The sequence below is a fragment of the Habropoda laboriosa genome, unplaced genomic scaffold (genome assembly GCF_001263275.1).
Source record: "Habropoda laboriosa isolate 0110345459 unplaced genomic scaffold, ASM126327v1 scaffold222, whole genome shotgun sequence".
In the NCBI taxonomy this organism is placed as follows: domain Eukaryota; kingdom Metazoa; phylum Arthropoda; class Insecta; order Hymenoptera; family Apidae; genus Habropoda; species Habropoda laboriosa.
The window spans coordinates 468,526-480,925 of record NW_017100319.1 but is presented as its reverse complement, the minus strand read 5'-3'; the positions used below and the strand labels follow the sequence as shown (position 1 = coordinate 480,925).

Here is a 12,400-nt window from a genome sequence, read left to right as displayed (position 1 = left end):
ATCAGAATTTATAACTGGATATATGTGTAAATAAAAATATGACGCATTGTTGGAATGAATAAAAATAGAACAAAGAGAAGGTATACATTGTTAATCGGGTGTTGATTATTATGTTCATTTAGAAAACCTACTAACTTTCTTCTCTAGCAACGGTGAAAGAAAGATCGAATTTACAACTACTAGAAAGATCGTACCATTTTACAACTTTTATAGTATGATTTTAGAAAAATATTTAGTTATACGTGTGTTACGAAAGAGAGTAAGGTTGAAAAATGTTACGCATAACTTCTTACGGACAAAATGAATATGAACGAAGTATACTTAGAGATACGACAATGCTATTGGCAGGGAATAGGCGATCGATATCGTGGAGAAATTTAACCGAAGAATTTATTCGATTTCTAACCGCAAAAATGAATTTTCGAAGGAAACCTATAATTAATTGATCGTTCGTTATTTTGATACACGTGATTGGTGAAGAATTAACCAGTGCATTAAGGATAACGAAAGTGAAAGTAGAGATGTATGGTACGTTGAATTGATTTCGTGCAATGTATACATACGTAATACACGGTTTACAATCTACATGTTTCTATTCACTCTTAGTACATACTTGGTGATGAATTGTTGCGCGACGCTTATTCTTTGGCAATAGTTGCATATTTGATTGGAAACGTCGTATTGTTAGTTTACCCTCGTTACTTGTTCCGTGAGAAAGAGATTTGGAATTGGGAGGTAGAGAGGGAAATAAGAAAGGAAAATACACATGAAAACTGAAGTGGCTTTGGGTGTAACGTTTCACCAGGTTTGTACAAAAAAAAATTGACAAGAATGTCGAGAAGGAATTATGTAATCGCACCGCAAATACCTCGAGGCTTAGCTCCCGCGATAGAAGGACTCGCACGAGAAATTTTACGACAACGACCCCGAGATATTTACACATTCGCGGCTGAACACTTTGAAGGATTGGTCGAAATAAGGGATAAGGAATCGCGTGCCGCCGGAATCGTTTCAAAGATACTAGATCCTTGTCTCGGTTGGACCACATGTAATAACGATGATCCTGACGACGACGACGACGACGACGACGACGACGACGACGACGACGACGATGACGACGACGACGACGACGACGACGACGATGATGGTGATAAAAATCGTAGCCGCCGTAAGTACGGTAATTGGATGGAAGAAGCAACGATGGCAAAGGAACGACGAATGACGTCGATGATAACGATGAGAAAACTGCCGAGAAAAAAGAGAGAGGTAATAAATGGAAGTGGTTGGTCTATAAATCGAACAGTGAAGGTATTTAAGAAATATGAATGTGGAAATGATGGTAAAAAAGATAAATATATTTGGAATGGTAATTTACAAATAGATAGAAAGGCGAAAGGGGGGAAAGAAATGGCCGATTATTCTGGGCAAGGTTTATCGGCGCCGCGACTCTCGAATAAAATCAGTAGCCATGGTGAACTTGTTCGATCTTCGTCTGCCGGAAACATTAAACGTCGAGAAAATCGTGAAAAATTGTATAGCTATGCGAGCGTAGGTGAGTATACGACAAGAAGAAATGCGGAAGAGAAATGTAACAGAAGTCGTTATTACCGAAATACGGAGGTGAGATTGAAACGACAAAAGAGCGCTGATGAAATCAACGGAGGACAAGTTTACTTTGGAGGTAGAAGAGATGAAGAAAATTGGCAGATAATTGCTGGTCGAAGAAGAAGTCGATCGCTCGTGAACGAGGATAGCTGCTCGAAGGAAAGAAAGGACGAGTCCGGTGTAATAGAAGAAAGAATACTCGTTAGTGTAGAGGGTGATGGCGGTGGTGGTGGTGGAACTAGTTGGAATATGGAAGATTGGCAAGGGACAACTGTGGTGGAAGATGATGAGCGAAGAAAGAAGAAGAAATTGGAAGGAAAATTTCTCAATGCAGAAGAGATGGAGGGAAAATTAAATTTCCGATTGGGAAAGAAGAACGAGGAAGAATCAAAGGACGTGGAGGATGTAGAGAGAGGAGTAGGATGCGATTTATCGCAGGGGAATATCTTGGATCGTGATGCCAGGACGAGTAGTTCGGTCGTACTTCCGTCAGTTGTTACAAGATCGTCTTCGGGCAGATACACAACACAGAGAAACAACGTGTACGAATTTAACGAGCAGGACAGCTCGGGTAATTTAACTTTACCACCGATCTCGAGTGATGTGTCCAAGACGATTAAGAGAGAAAGCGATTTAACATTGCCATCCTTATCGATTGTTACAGATGTCGTCGTAGTGCGAACGACGTGTTATTGCGGCGGACTCGAAGGTTCAAATTCGAGTGGTCGTGATCGTAAGGGGGAAGCGGAATTTGAACAAGTATTCCGAAACTTGGAATCTAGAAATTCCGATCGCGTGATTGAGGAAACAGTTGAGGCGTGTTGTGAAAAGGAGGAGGAGAAGGAAGAGGAGCACGCGGGGAGCAACGAAAACGAGATCGCACCGTGGGTGGTGGATGCTTGGCATGACAAGTATGACGGTAATAGAACGGAAGTGTTGGAAGAACTAGGAATTATACGACGTGGTTCAGGTTCACAGGAAACGACAGATATCGAGGAAGCTTTCAAGGATAGTTTAAACGTTACGCCAGATTCGATCGATCATTCTCAGAGACTAGATTCGTTGGAACATGGTTTGGAAGAAAAGAACGGGTTTACGGTTGTGATTGACGATGAAGAAAAAAGAGAGAAAATGGGAGGAGAGGAGGAGGAGGAAGAAAGCGAGAAATCGAATTGTCGATCGAACGAACTTAAAAGGAGATTGATGGAGATTGAAACAGTCGAGAAGAGTATCGAACAGACGCTGGTCTCCTCCTCCTCCTCCTCCTCCTCTCGAACGATTACAACTTGTGATAACATTTCAACAACAGATGTGGAAGCAAACGAAATGAAAAACGGACAGGTGTCGAACGTGGAAGATGAGATGGCAGAAAACGCGAATAAGAAGAAGAAGAAGAAGAGGAAGAAAAAGAGTTGTAGCAAAACGGCGATGATAGAGAATGTGTCGAACGGTGACAATAGAGATAACAGCAAGAGTAGTATTGAGGATGAAACTGAGATGGCAACTGAAAGAGATGGCAACTCAGAAGTATTGTTGAGCGATGACGGTACTCGTAATACCAATACCGACAAATTGAACTTCCGAGAAACGTCTAGTATTGTACATTTTGACCGTTCTTCTTACGTGCTTACGGAAGGATCCCCTTGCGAAATACCAGAAACAGTAACCACCGTAATTATACCGGAGAAAATGATTGGGAAAAGAATAGAGACGATCGAGAATGCTGCTCCTCGTCCGAAGGTGAAAGCAATTTCTTCATCTTGGGAAGAGGTAGAAAAACAGCAGCAGCAGCATCATCGACACGATACAACGACAGATCCCTTCGGTGAATACGTACGTCCAGAGATGTTTGACTATTCGACGAGCGTGAATGTCAAACCGTACGTTGTTGATCGAACGTCTGCTTATCAAGATCTTGGAAACATTAAAGAAGAAGAAGAAGAAGAAGAAGAAGAAGAAGAAGAAGAAGAAGAAGAAGAAGGAGGATAGGAACGATGTCGAACGGGATGATCAAAATGAGGTTGCAATTAAGAAGGCGCCATCTGATATTTTCACGAATACGAGAACCGATGATGAAACACTACTATTGATAGAATGCCGCACGGCTAAACAAGAAGGACATACGAGTGATGTTGTGGCGAAAAACGAGGAAGAAGAAGAAGAGGAGGAGGAGGAGGAGGAAGGAGCAGAGTCCAATGATGAAACTCATCCGTTTGTACCTGAACTGAATTTGGATTCTCTAACGATAAGGGACACGACGATATCATCTTCGTTTGAACGAAGCGATTCGAAGAATCTTGAAAATCAATCGGAAAAGCAAGACGTTAGTTGTTGCGAATGTGAAAATATTTCTTCACCTTCTCTTCCCGATACCACCACCACCACCACCACCACCTTAGCCTCTGGGAAAAGAACATCGATCGACGGTGGTACTTTGTCCTCGGAGAATGAAGTTGGGAAGTTGGAGTATCAGGATTACGAGCCTACCGATGCACTCGTTAGCGATAAAGATGGAAGATATTTCCATAACGTCGAAGAGGAGATTGCACGAGAACTGATAGAGAATTTTATTCACGACGCGTCGATACTTGAGGGAAACAATTCGGTATCCTTACTTGCGATTTCTACACGTGAAGCGAATAATAGGAATGAAATTCATCCATCCGTACGAGAATTAACAACACCTGGAACAGTGATCGAAGAATATTCTCATCGAGACGAAATTGATAAGAATGCTCAAGTACGTAAGGCAAAATGGGGGAATGAAGAGGGAAGGAAGGAAGATGAAGGAGAGGAGAGGGAGACGGAAGAAGCAGAAGCAAGTATTCCACTACCGATTTTTCCAATTGTTTTCGCATTTGATTAAACGACAATCCACGTCTATTCATATTGAAAATAATTTTGCCAATTAACGCTATAAATTAACAATTTTTTCAATGTCGCTTTATGACACGTATAATTTATCGATGTAGGTTTTGTTCGATTTCATAAAAATTATACCCTGTTTTTCTTTCTTCGTTTCGTAGTCACACCTCTTAAACGAAGGATAGAAATGTACGCTAGCTACTTAATTACTTAGGTATAATTGACAGTGGTAATTTTCCAAAATTTTCCTTTGCTTTTTAGGAACGAATAGGGAATGTAAGGAGAGTTTTGAATAGAAACGGTCACGACGAAGGATCGAAAACGGGGGAATGGAAGAAACGTAGAAAGTCAGATGGAAGGAAGGACGCGGAAATGACTAATTTACGGCATAGCGGAGAATTTCACGATTCGTTCCCGTTACCTGTCCTTTTCACCATGGACGTTTACAATTTCAACCGAGGAGGTACGTCTGAACAGACAAGACATTCCTGCCTTACTACTCGCCGATCTAACTTGAACGAAGATTCGGAATCTTTTCAACTGACTGTTCCTTACGACGGTGGTGGTGGTGGTGGTGATGGTGGTGCTGCTGCTGCTGCTGCTGCTGCTGCTGATCTCTTGAAACATGCTCGAACTGAATCACGTTTAAATATTTCACCCGGTATCGTAATTCCCCTCGTGGAGCGTGCCTTTCATAAAGCACGTGATGCAACTGACGATCCTCGCGAACCACTGGCACTTGATAATACACCAAAGCCGTCTATTGTTATAGAAGAAATTTCGAATATTGAGAAAGAAAAGGAACAGATATCGTCGTCGCTCTATAAGGCAGATGCAGATTTTTCAATACTAGTTCAAGAAAGTCCATCCAAGAAACAGTATTATAATCCGAACGACCTTAACGGAAAAAGAAAAATGTTACTTCCTGTATCATCGGCATCGGCATCTATCTTGATCTGCGAAACAAAGCGGTCTGTCGGCAGTCACAATTTGTTTGTAAATACATCCGCTGATTCTTCTACTTTTCGGGATACCGTTGCTGAAGAAGAGGGTGAGGAAGAGGAAGAGAAACATGCAGAAGCACTAAATAATAAGTGAGAGGAAAATTGTGAAACGGTAGATTATAGCAAGTAGTTGTGCAACAAAAAACGATCGGTATGAGGTAACATTGCTGCACGGCAATCTCTCTGATGCTAAATATGTATGTGTAATACCAAAAACATTTGTATTTTGAGAATGGTGACTAATAAGTAGGGATATATCGGTGATTTGTCCAGAGTGGAAATGGTGGTTATTAGATTTTTTGAAATTCTTAGATTAGTTGAAAAATTCTTAGGAATTTCACTTTGTCGACGTGGTTGATCTGCTTTTCAACGCATTCCAAAAGTAAAATACATATTTATGTATTTCATTGTAGAAAAAGATCGGTTCATTCTTCACATTTTAATCTTCCTTCGCACAATTTTGCATTTCGAGTTTAATTTCGCATTTCCGAAAAGTGTACGCACGGCACGGTACGGCACGGCACGGCACGGCAAGGTTACGGCTGAATCGTTTAAATAAGAGGAACCGCAAAGATGAAAAGTACTTACGCTGCAGGTATTGTTGATAGGGAAAAGAGTGTGAACCAGTTGGAAAGCGTGAAAGAAAACGCATGCGCGAACGCGAGTTAACAGCGAGGGAGAACATATTTTCAACGAGTTACGCGATTGCTATGCAGTGTGGCGAGCGAGCGAGTGTTTGTTCCCTTTTTCGCGGCTGAACGATTGATTGCGTTAGTTTAGCGGCGCTTCGAGTTGGAGTTTCATCTGTGATCCATTTCTCATCACTGTCTCTTTTACCGATCGACGCTTCAGTTTTACATACATACATGTATTCTTGGAAAATTGAATAAAATAGATCGATCGATGGTATCGATCAAGGGACAAATGGCATGTTAAAGACATAAATAATACGAAAGAGGAGGTGAATTTAACGCGTATACGTGTAATTTATCACGTAAATATCACTTTTATACGATCGTACCGAGATAGACAGTTCCATGGAAGACGACGGCACGGCGAAAGCAAGTGTAGCAGCGACGAAAATTCAAGCAAATTTTCGGGGTTATTGTGTTCGAAAACGATTGGAAAATTTGAGAAAGGGCGAGCAGTTAAAATGTTTGGATAATCGGGAGAAAAGTAAACGACATCGTTCAGAGGAGAAAGAAGAACGATCGTCGATTTTGAACGAACAGAAAACAACTCGAGAATCTTTGGAAGAGAAGTCGGCAGTAATAATTCAAGCTCGAGTTCGAGGATTTCTGGTGCGAAAGAGACAACCGATACGGTTTGACAGGCCGCGAGCAGAATTCAACCAGCAAGATGATTCACAATCGGAAGGTTGATAAAACAATGTTGCATTATTTTCTTGTCGTATGTTTTCCCTACTCTTGCAAGTACATACCTACTTACATCTCGTTTCTTAATTATGCATCGGACAATTACGATCGAGTAAGATTCGAAGGAGGAATTTTCTCTTTTAACCACTTGGCTTGACACGCTGCTAGCTAACAATTAAATCACATGCATATGTACGTGTGGCAGACCTTTTCGCTTTTACATGAGATTACATTCTCATTGTGCTGATTCTAACGGTCGAAATAACGAATCCTATTTTCGTGTAACCAGGAACGATTGCGAAAAGAAAATTATATAATGAAAATAATTTGTAGCAATGGCGAGACGTGTTTCTTTGGTTTCTTTTTTTTTACAATTTTACGCATTACATGCATCTCGTGTAGCACTAATTTGTATGGTCGCAGTCGCAGTCGCAATTCAACGAAATTCGGTATCGAAAGTGGAGTGGGGTGGGTATTTGTGCGTTGCGAATGGATCCATAATTATCAAGGAACAATCGAAATAGCATCTGAGTGAGTACCGACGATGTTGGCAACGACATTGACACTGCTATTTTGCGAGCCATGAAAATATTCGACCAGTAACCAGTTACCGTTGAACCGTTTTTCACAGTAATGCTTGAACGAAATTCTGCAGCAACATAATCACCGATTAATTAACATTTCTAATATTCGTATCACCGATTGCGAATGTTGTTGGAGGTACGCAAAAATAAACTGGTTATGCATACATATACTCGTGTTTGCCGCTTTTATATGACGAAGCTGGTTGCATGGCATGGGTGGATTTTGAAAATTCTTTGTACACGGGGTTACAATCAGAAAAGAAAAAGAGATTTACGTACATATTTATTTATGTACTTATGTAAGTACATATGTATGCATATATCGTAGGAACAAGATGAAAATATCTTCGACATCTATCAATATACATATGTATACATATGTAGAGAGGGAGAGAAATGATACATAGTGAAAAAAGGTATATAAAAGGTATTACGAAATTAGATCATACCACCGAACGTTTACCAATAAGATCGAACGTGTTTCGCTTTGTTTTTATTTACGAAATGCAAGACATGCGGCGTTAATAGTTTAATACATGAGACAACTATGTATTTACTTCGATGTTTCATTCACAACGTGTCTATATGTATGTATAATACGCGTGCTACATTTCGCTACGGTACATTTGTAAAAAACGATAAAAAGAAACGCTGTTGGTCCCCCGGTTGGAACTTTTTCCTTTCCGATTGTTCTCCATTCTAGTTCTCCAAATTATACGTAAGTACCTATCTATCTCTCTACAATTAAAATACCAGTTGACTAAGTACGTACGTATTTACTTATGTATGTACATACGTCGAACGGAATAAAATTCGTCGAATAGAATTTTCAAGTACTTTAATTAATGATGATTCATGTTCGAGGCAGAAATAAACTACTCGTATTGCTCGAGGAAGAAAGAAACGAATATGTATGTAACGGTAGAAGACTTTTATTCGGTGATTCACTCACTCACTCAGTCGCTCGCTCCTCTCCTACCCTTTTCTATTTCGCTGCACACTTCGTTTCTATCCCTTCTTCTTCTTCTTATCTTTCCTTGTCCCCTTTCTTTACTTTGTGCACACAAAGAGAGGAAGAGAGAGTGAGTGAGAGGGCGAGAGAGGGTGAGTGCTCATCACCGAGTTCGCCTCCTTTCGCTTATTTAGTTGTTACATATTAGCTTTGTTAGACCGACGCGACGTCGATCCAAAGCTTAGCTTAACCTCTTGATTGCAGCACGTTGTCAATTTTCGTGAATATTTAACAATGTTGGCGAAATAAAATCATCCTGCGTTTAATCCTCCTCCGGTATTTTTCTTTACTTTAACAATGTTTAGATCCGATTTCGCTCCGATAATCAATTAACCGTCCGATTAGCGATAAATATATGTGTATAGGTATGTATATCATATCGATTTACGCGACAGTAGTAATGGACAATCTTCCAAATCTATTAGCATAAGGGTGCACACAAGGATCCAGCGTGGAACATGCGAATGTTTTCGAACTGCAACCGACGCATCTGTTGTTACAGCTGCAATACATGCCTTCGCCACATATGCTATGTTTTCCGCACGATTGACCAGGGCCCTGTAAAAATACATACGATTTTTATCGGAACGATCTCGTTCCTACCTATTCCCGAAATTTCTTAACGAAGCACCGATATTCGATCACTTGCCATTGCGCATTGTGGAATGTTACAATCATTCGACATTACCACACCAAATTCACATCTCTGGCAAGAGTCGCCGCAACCTTTGCAATGCGGTCCCACCTCTTGCATAATAGATGGGTAACCGGAACATTTGTCGAACCTAAACGAATCAAACACGTTATTATCACTCGTAACACCGTTCAACTTGTTAGTCCTGGATTTCCACATATGACGATGGCGAGGATATAGAGCACCGCGCGATATTCGTACATAAATAAATACATATGTATCTCTTTTACGGACATGAACGAATGATGAACACACGCATAAGTCACGCGTTTTTTTTTTACCAACAAGAACAAAGAGAGTATGTACAAAGTTGTTTTTCCGAAATCGTAACGCGCTCGCGAGCATAAACGAGCTATAGATTTTGAAATTCTTACAGAAGGACAACGGCTAGCAGTATGGCTATGCGGATAGTTCGGCTCTCAGGCATTATTTCGCTTGGTAAATCTGAAACAAAACTTGAACGTATACGATCGATTCTTAAATCAAAGGGCACATACATACATACACGTATATTTACATATACATACATATTCACTGTATACTTAACTGTATACTGTATACTTAACTGAATTCCTAAGAAACACCGAGAGAGATTTATTTGCTGCTATGAAAAATTCTATCCGAATCTCTAATGCGATCCGTTGAAGGAAATTTTAATGTGAAATTTTTATGATACGTGAATCTAATCGTTGATATACCTACATAAGTACATACATGTACGTTTCTATTTGATAGGAGGGTGGTGGTTGTGCAAAAGCCTGTACTTAAAGGAGAGACTATTGAAAGGGAGAACCAACACACCCCGCCCCCTTCGCGAATTCAATTGTAACAATGGGGAAAAAGAATTTACGTCGAGATGTGTGAACAATGCTAAATTTGCGGTTGCATTTTTTTCACTCCGCTTTACTCACTCTCTCGTTTCACATTTTTCATTTTTATTTCGTTGGATCAAGTCAGCTCCAAGTCGATTCTGTACTCTGTATATGTAAATGTGACGAAAAACAAAAGAGAAGAGAGAAGAGGAAGTTGAAAGGGAAAGAAGAAAGGTAACGATAGTAGGTATTTGGAAATATAATTTTCAAATACGATGTAAGTTGTAGAAATTTAGGTTAGATTTAAATTCGTCAGTCTCGTTCGAACCATCCTATGGTTCATCCTCTGGTTCGTCCTATTTTCGCAATTAACTCACGCGCAACCAACGATTAACGATCTTAATTGAGAACGATGCGAAACCGTAAGAAGCTACTATTTTTACACCATTTAGATTGTTGCAAAATCATTCTTTTATGTTTATCTTTGCTCGCGCACCGTGAGAAGAAATGTCTTTGGAAAGAGTAGGGGAGGTGTGCCTTTGAGACCAGTGTTACTATACATACATACATACATACATATGTAAATAGGTACTCGGGAAACAGTTTCACTGATTTCCACAACCAATTTCAACAGATTAAACAGCTGGAAAATTTACTTAATCAAGCGAATTGCCGAAAATATATATATGTATAATAGTAAAAGAGAAATGGAACCCCTTTCTGTGAGGATCGTGGATTCATTTCAGCCTCTCGTCGCGTCGCGTCGTGACTACATACTCACTCGATCGTACACGAGATCGATAATACACTTGGATGCATATGTTCTTCTCCATTCGAAAATCGCTACACTTCCAGAGTTGAAACATTATTTAAGGCGCTTGGTTCTATGTGCAACTGAAAATTCCGAAATTGTACTCGGTTTTATTATAAATTGTACAATACATTGTACAGTACATATATACATATATATATACATGAACGTAAGTATGTCCATATCAAAATTTCTTCCAGTCCCTACTGGACTGGATTCCAGTAAATGTTTCGGTGTGTAACCTTTGAAATTCGCGAAACGATCAACTTTTTCTGAACGGGGCGCGCTGCAAAAGCTTGTTTGCCAGCTGCATGATACAGAAAAACAAGCAAAATTCTATTTCCTTATGGAAATATTAAACAACCATTGTTTATTTTCAGGTAATGCGCAGAAAATACCGCATCAAGGCTAATTTGCTGATAATTGGTCAAGAAGACCGATCATCGACCAAGTGTTCATTTGTACTTTAAGCGTGACTTCTCTATTTTCTGCGAGCTAACGTAAAAGTCTTTCGATTATCATCTAGATCGCTATCGTATACTGTTTTTCAATTTGGTGTTAGGAATTTGTTGCATAAATTATAAGTACATCGTCATCTACACCGAAGAAGAGAATAATCGAAAATAATTTTGATTTAAGGTGACTCTGAACAACTTTTTCCTTTACCAAAATGTTGTTTGAAGCTTCATTTTTGAATTATTAACGAAAAACACTGGCCAATCAGAGCGCGCGTAGAGCTCGCGCTCAGGGACGAAGAACACAGGCTCACCCGCGCGCGATCGAACATGATGCGTACGCGTCATTTCTCGGTTATCGATGCTGTCAAAAAAATTTGACTTTGCACCGTTATTTTTATAAGGCTTAGAGAAATGGGTTTTTGCCGTCATTCTGACATTTGTATAAATTTTTGAAAAAACTGCAATTAGTCGGAATCGTGAAGAAAATAGCGAAGGTCTGGAAATAGCCTCTGTTCTTCGCCCCTGAGCGCGGGCTCTACGCGCGCTGTAATTGGCCAGTGTTTTTCGTTAATAATTCAAAAACGAAGCTTCAAACTGTATATATATATATATGTATGTATGCTATATATTAGCATATATATCTGGTTTCCTCCTATCTGCCTGGGTGTGTCTCCACCCTTCTCTCGTTTCTTCCATCACCCCCGCCCACCTTTTCTCTCATCGCTTCTCTTTTCTTCTCTCCTCTCCTCTCATTCTATATTTGATGTAACCTGTACATATGTAGTATCGTATCTGGTAATTGTTCTCGTGAAAGAAGATCGTGTACAGGAAGGAAAAGAAAAAATCTAGAGTACACAGATGTGTTGTATTATATATACAATGTATGTATATACATAAGTAGATGGTATTTATAATAAAGAAAACGGATGACCATTACGAAAGCATTTACAGTGCACTCGGTGCTCACCCTAAGAAGATGATACTTTTCCAAGTGTGCGTCTAGTTGCGTAGAATTGAATAGACACGGTGATTTTCTACGATATTTACCAGAACAAGGAAATGTTGCGACAATGTCAGGACACGAATTTGCGAAGACGGAAAGACGTTGAATGTGCCATTGAAGCCAAGTGCGCTTTGTTTTATAGGGACGTGAAGAAAGGGCAAGAGAAGGAAGGGGCA

The 12,400-nt window shown here is 39.9% G+C and overlaps 3 protein-coding genes across 3 annotated transcripts in view; all 3 read left to right on the top strand.

Moving 5' to 3' along the window:
- LOC108574134 (diphthine methyl ester synthase) overlaps nucleotides 1–777 on the top strand; it is a 1,903-nt gene extending 1,126 nt beyond the window's left edge. Inside the window, exon 5 of the mRNA XM_017936655.1 lies at nucleotides 607–777. Within this exon, the coding sequence (XP_017792144.1) occupies nucleotides 607–777 (171 nt within the window). The remainder of the gene's footprint in view (nucleotides 1–606) is intronic.
- LOC108574133 lies at nucleotides 681–5,568 on the top strand. Its single transcript, XM_017936654.1, has 3 exons — nucleotides 681–3,485; nucleotides 3,670–4,427; nucleotides 5,171–5,568. The coding sequence occupies exons 1-3, from the start codon at nucleotides 832–834 to the stop codon at nucleotides 5,566–5,568; spliced, it is 3,810 nt and encodes a 1,269-aa protein (XP_017792143.1). The 5' UTR covers nucleotides 681–831.
- Nucleotides 5,569–6,258: 690 nt separating this feature from the next.
- Nucleotides 6,259–12,400, top strand: part of LOC108574192 — an 8,020-nt gene continuing 1,878 nt past the window's right edge. The window contains exon 1 of the mRNA XM_017936727.1: nucleotides 6,259–6,851. Within this exon, the coding sequence (XP_017792216.1) occupies nucleotides 6,512–6,851 (340 nt within the window). The 5' untranslated portion in view covers nucleotides 6,259–6,511. The remainder of the gene's footprint in view (nucleotides 6,852–12,400) is intronic.

What these genes read in the sequence shown, in the direction of transcription:
- LOC108574133 (XM_017936654.1), top strand. Translation starts at nt 832, where the DNA reads ATGTCGAGAAGGAATTATGTAATCGCACCGCAAATACCTCGAGGCTTA. An exon ending in ACGAGCGTGAATGTCAAACC is followed by an intron (nt 3,486 to 3,669) that starts GTACGTTGTTGA and finishes CACGAATACGAG; the next exon opens with AACCGATGATGAAACACTAC. An exon ending in GACGGAAGAAGCAGAAGCAA is followed by an intron (nt 4,428 to 5,170) that starts GTATTCCACTAC and finishes CCTTTCATAAAG; the next exon opens with CACGTGATGCAACTGACGAT.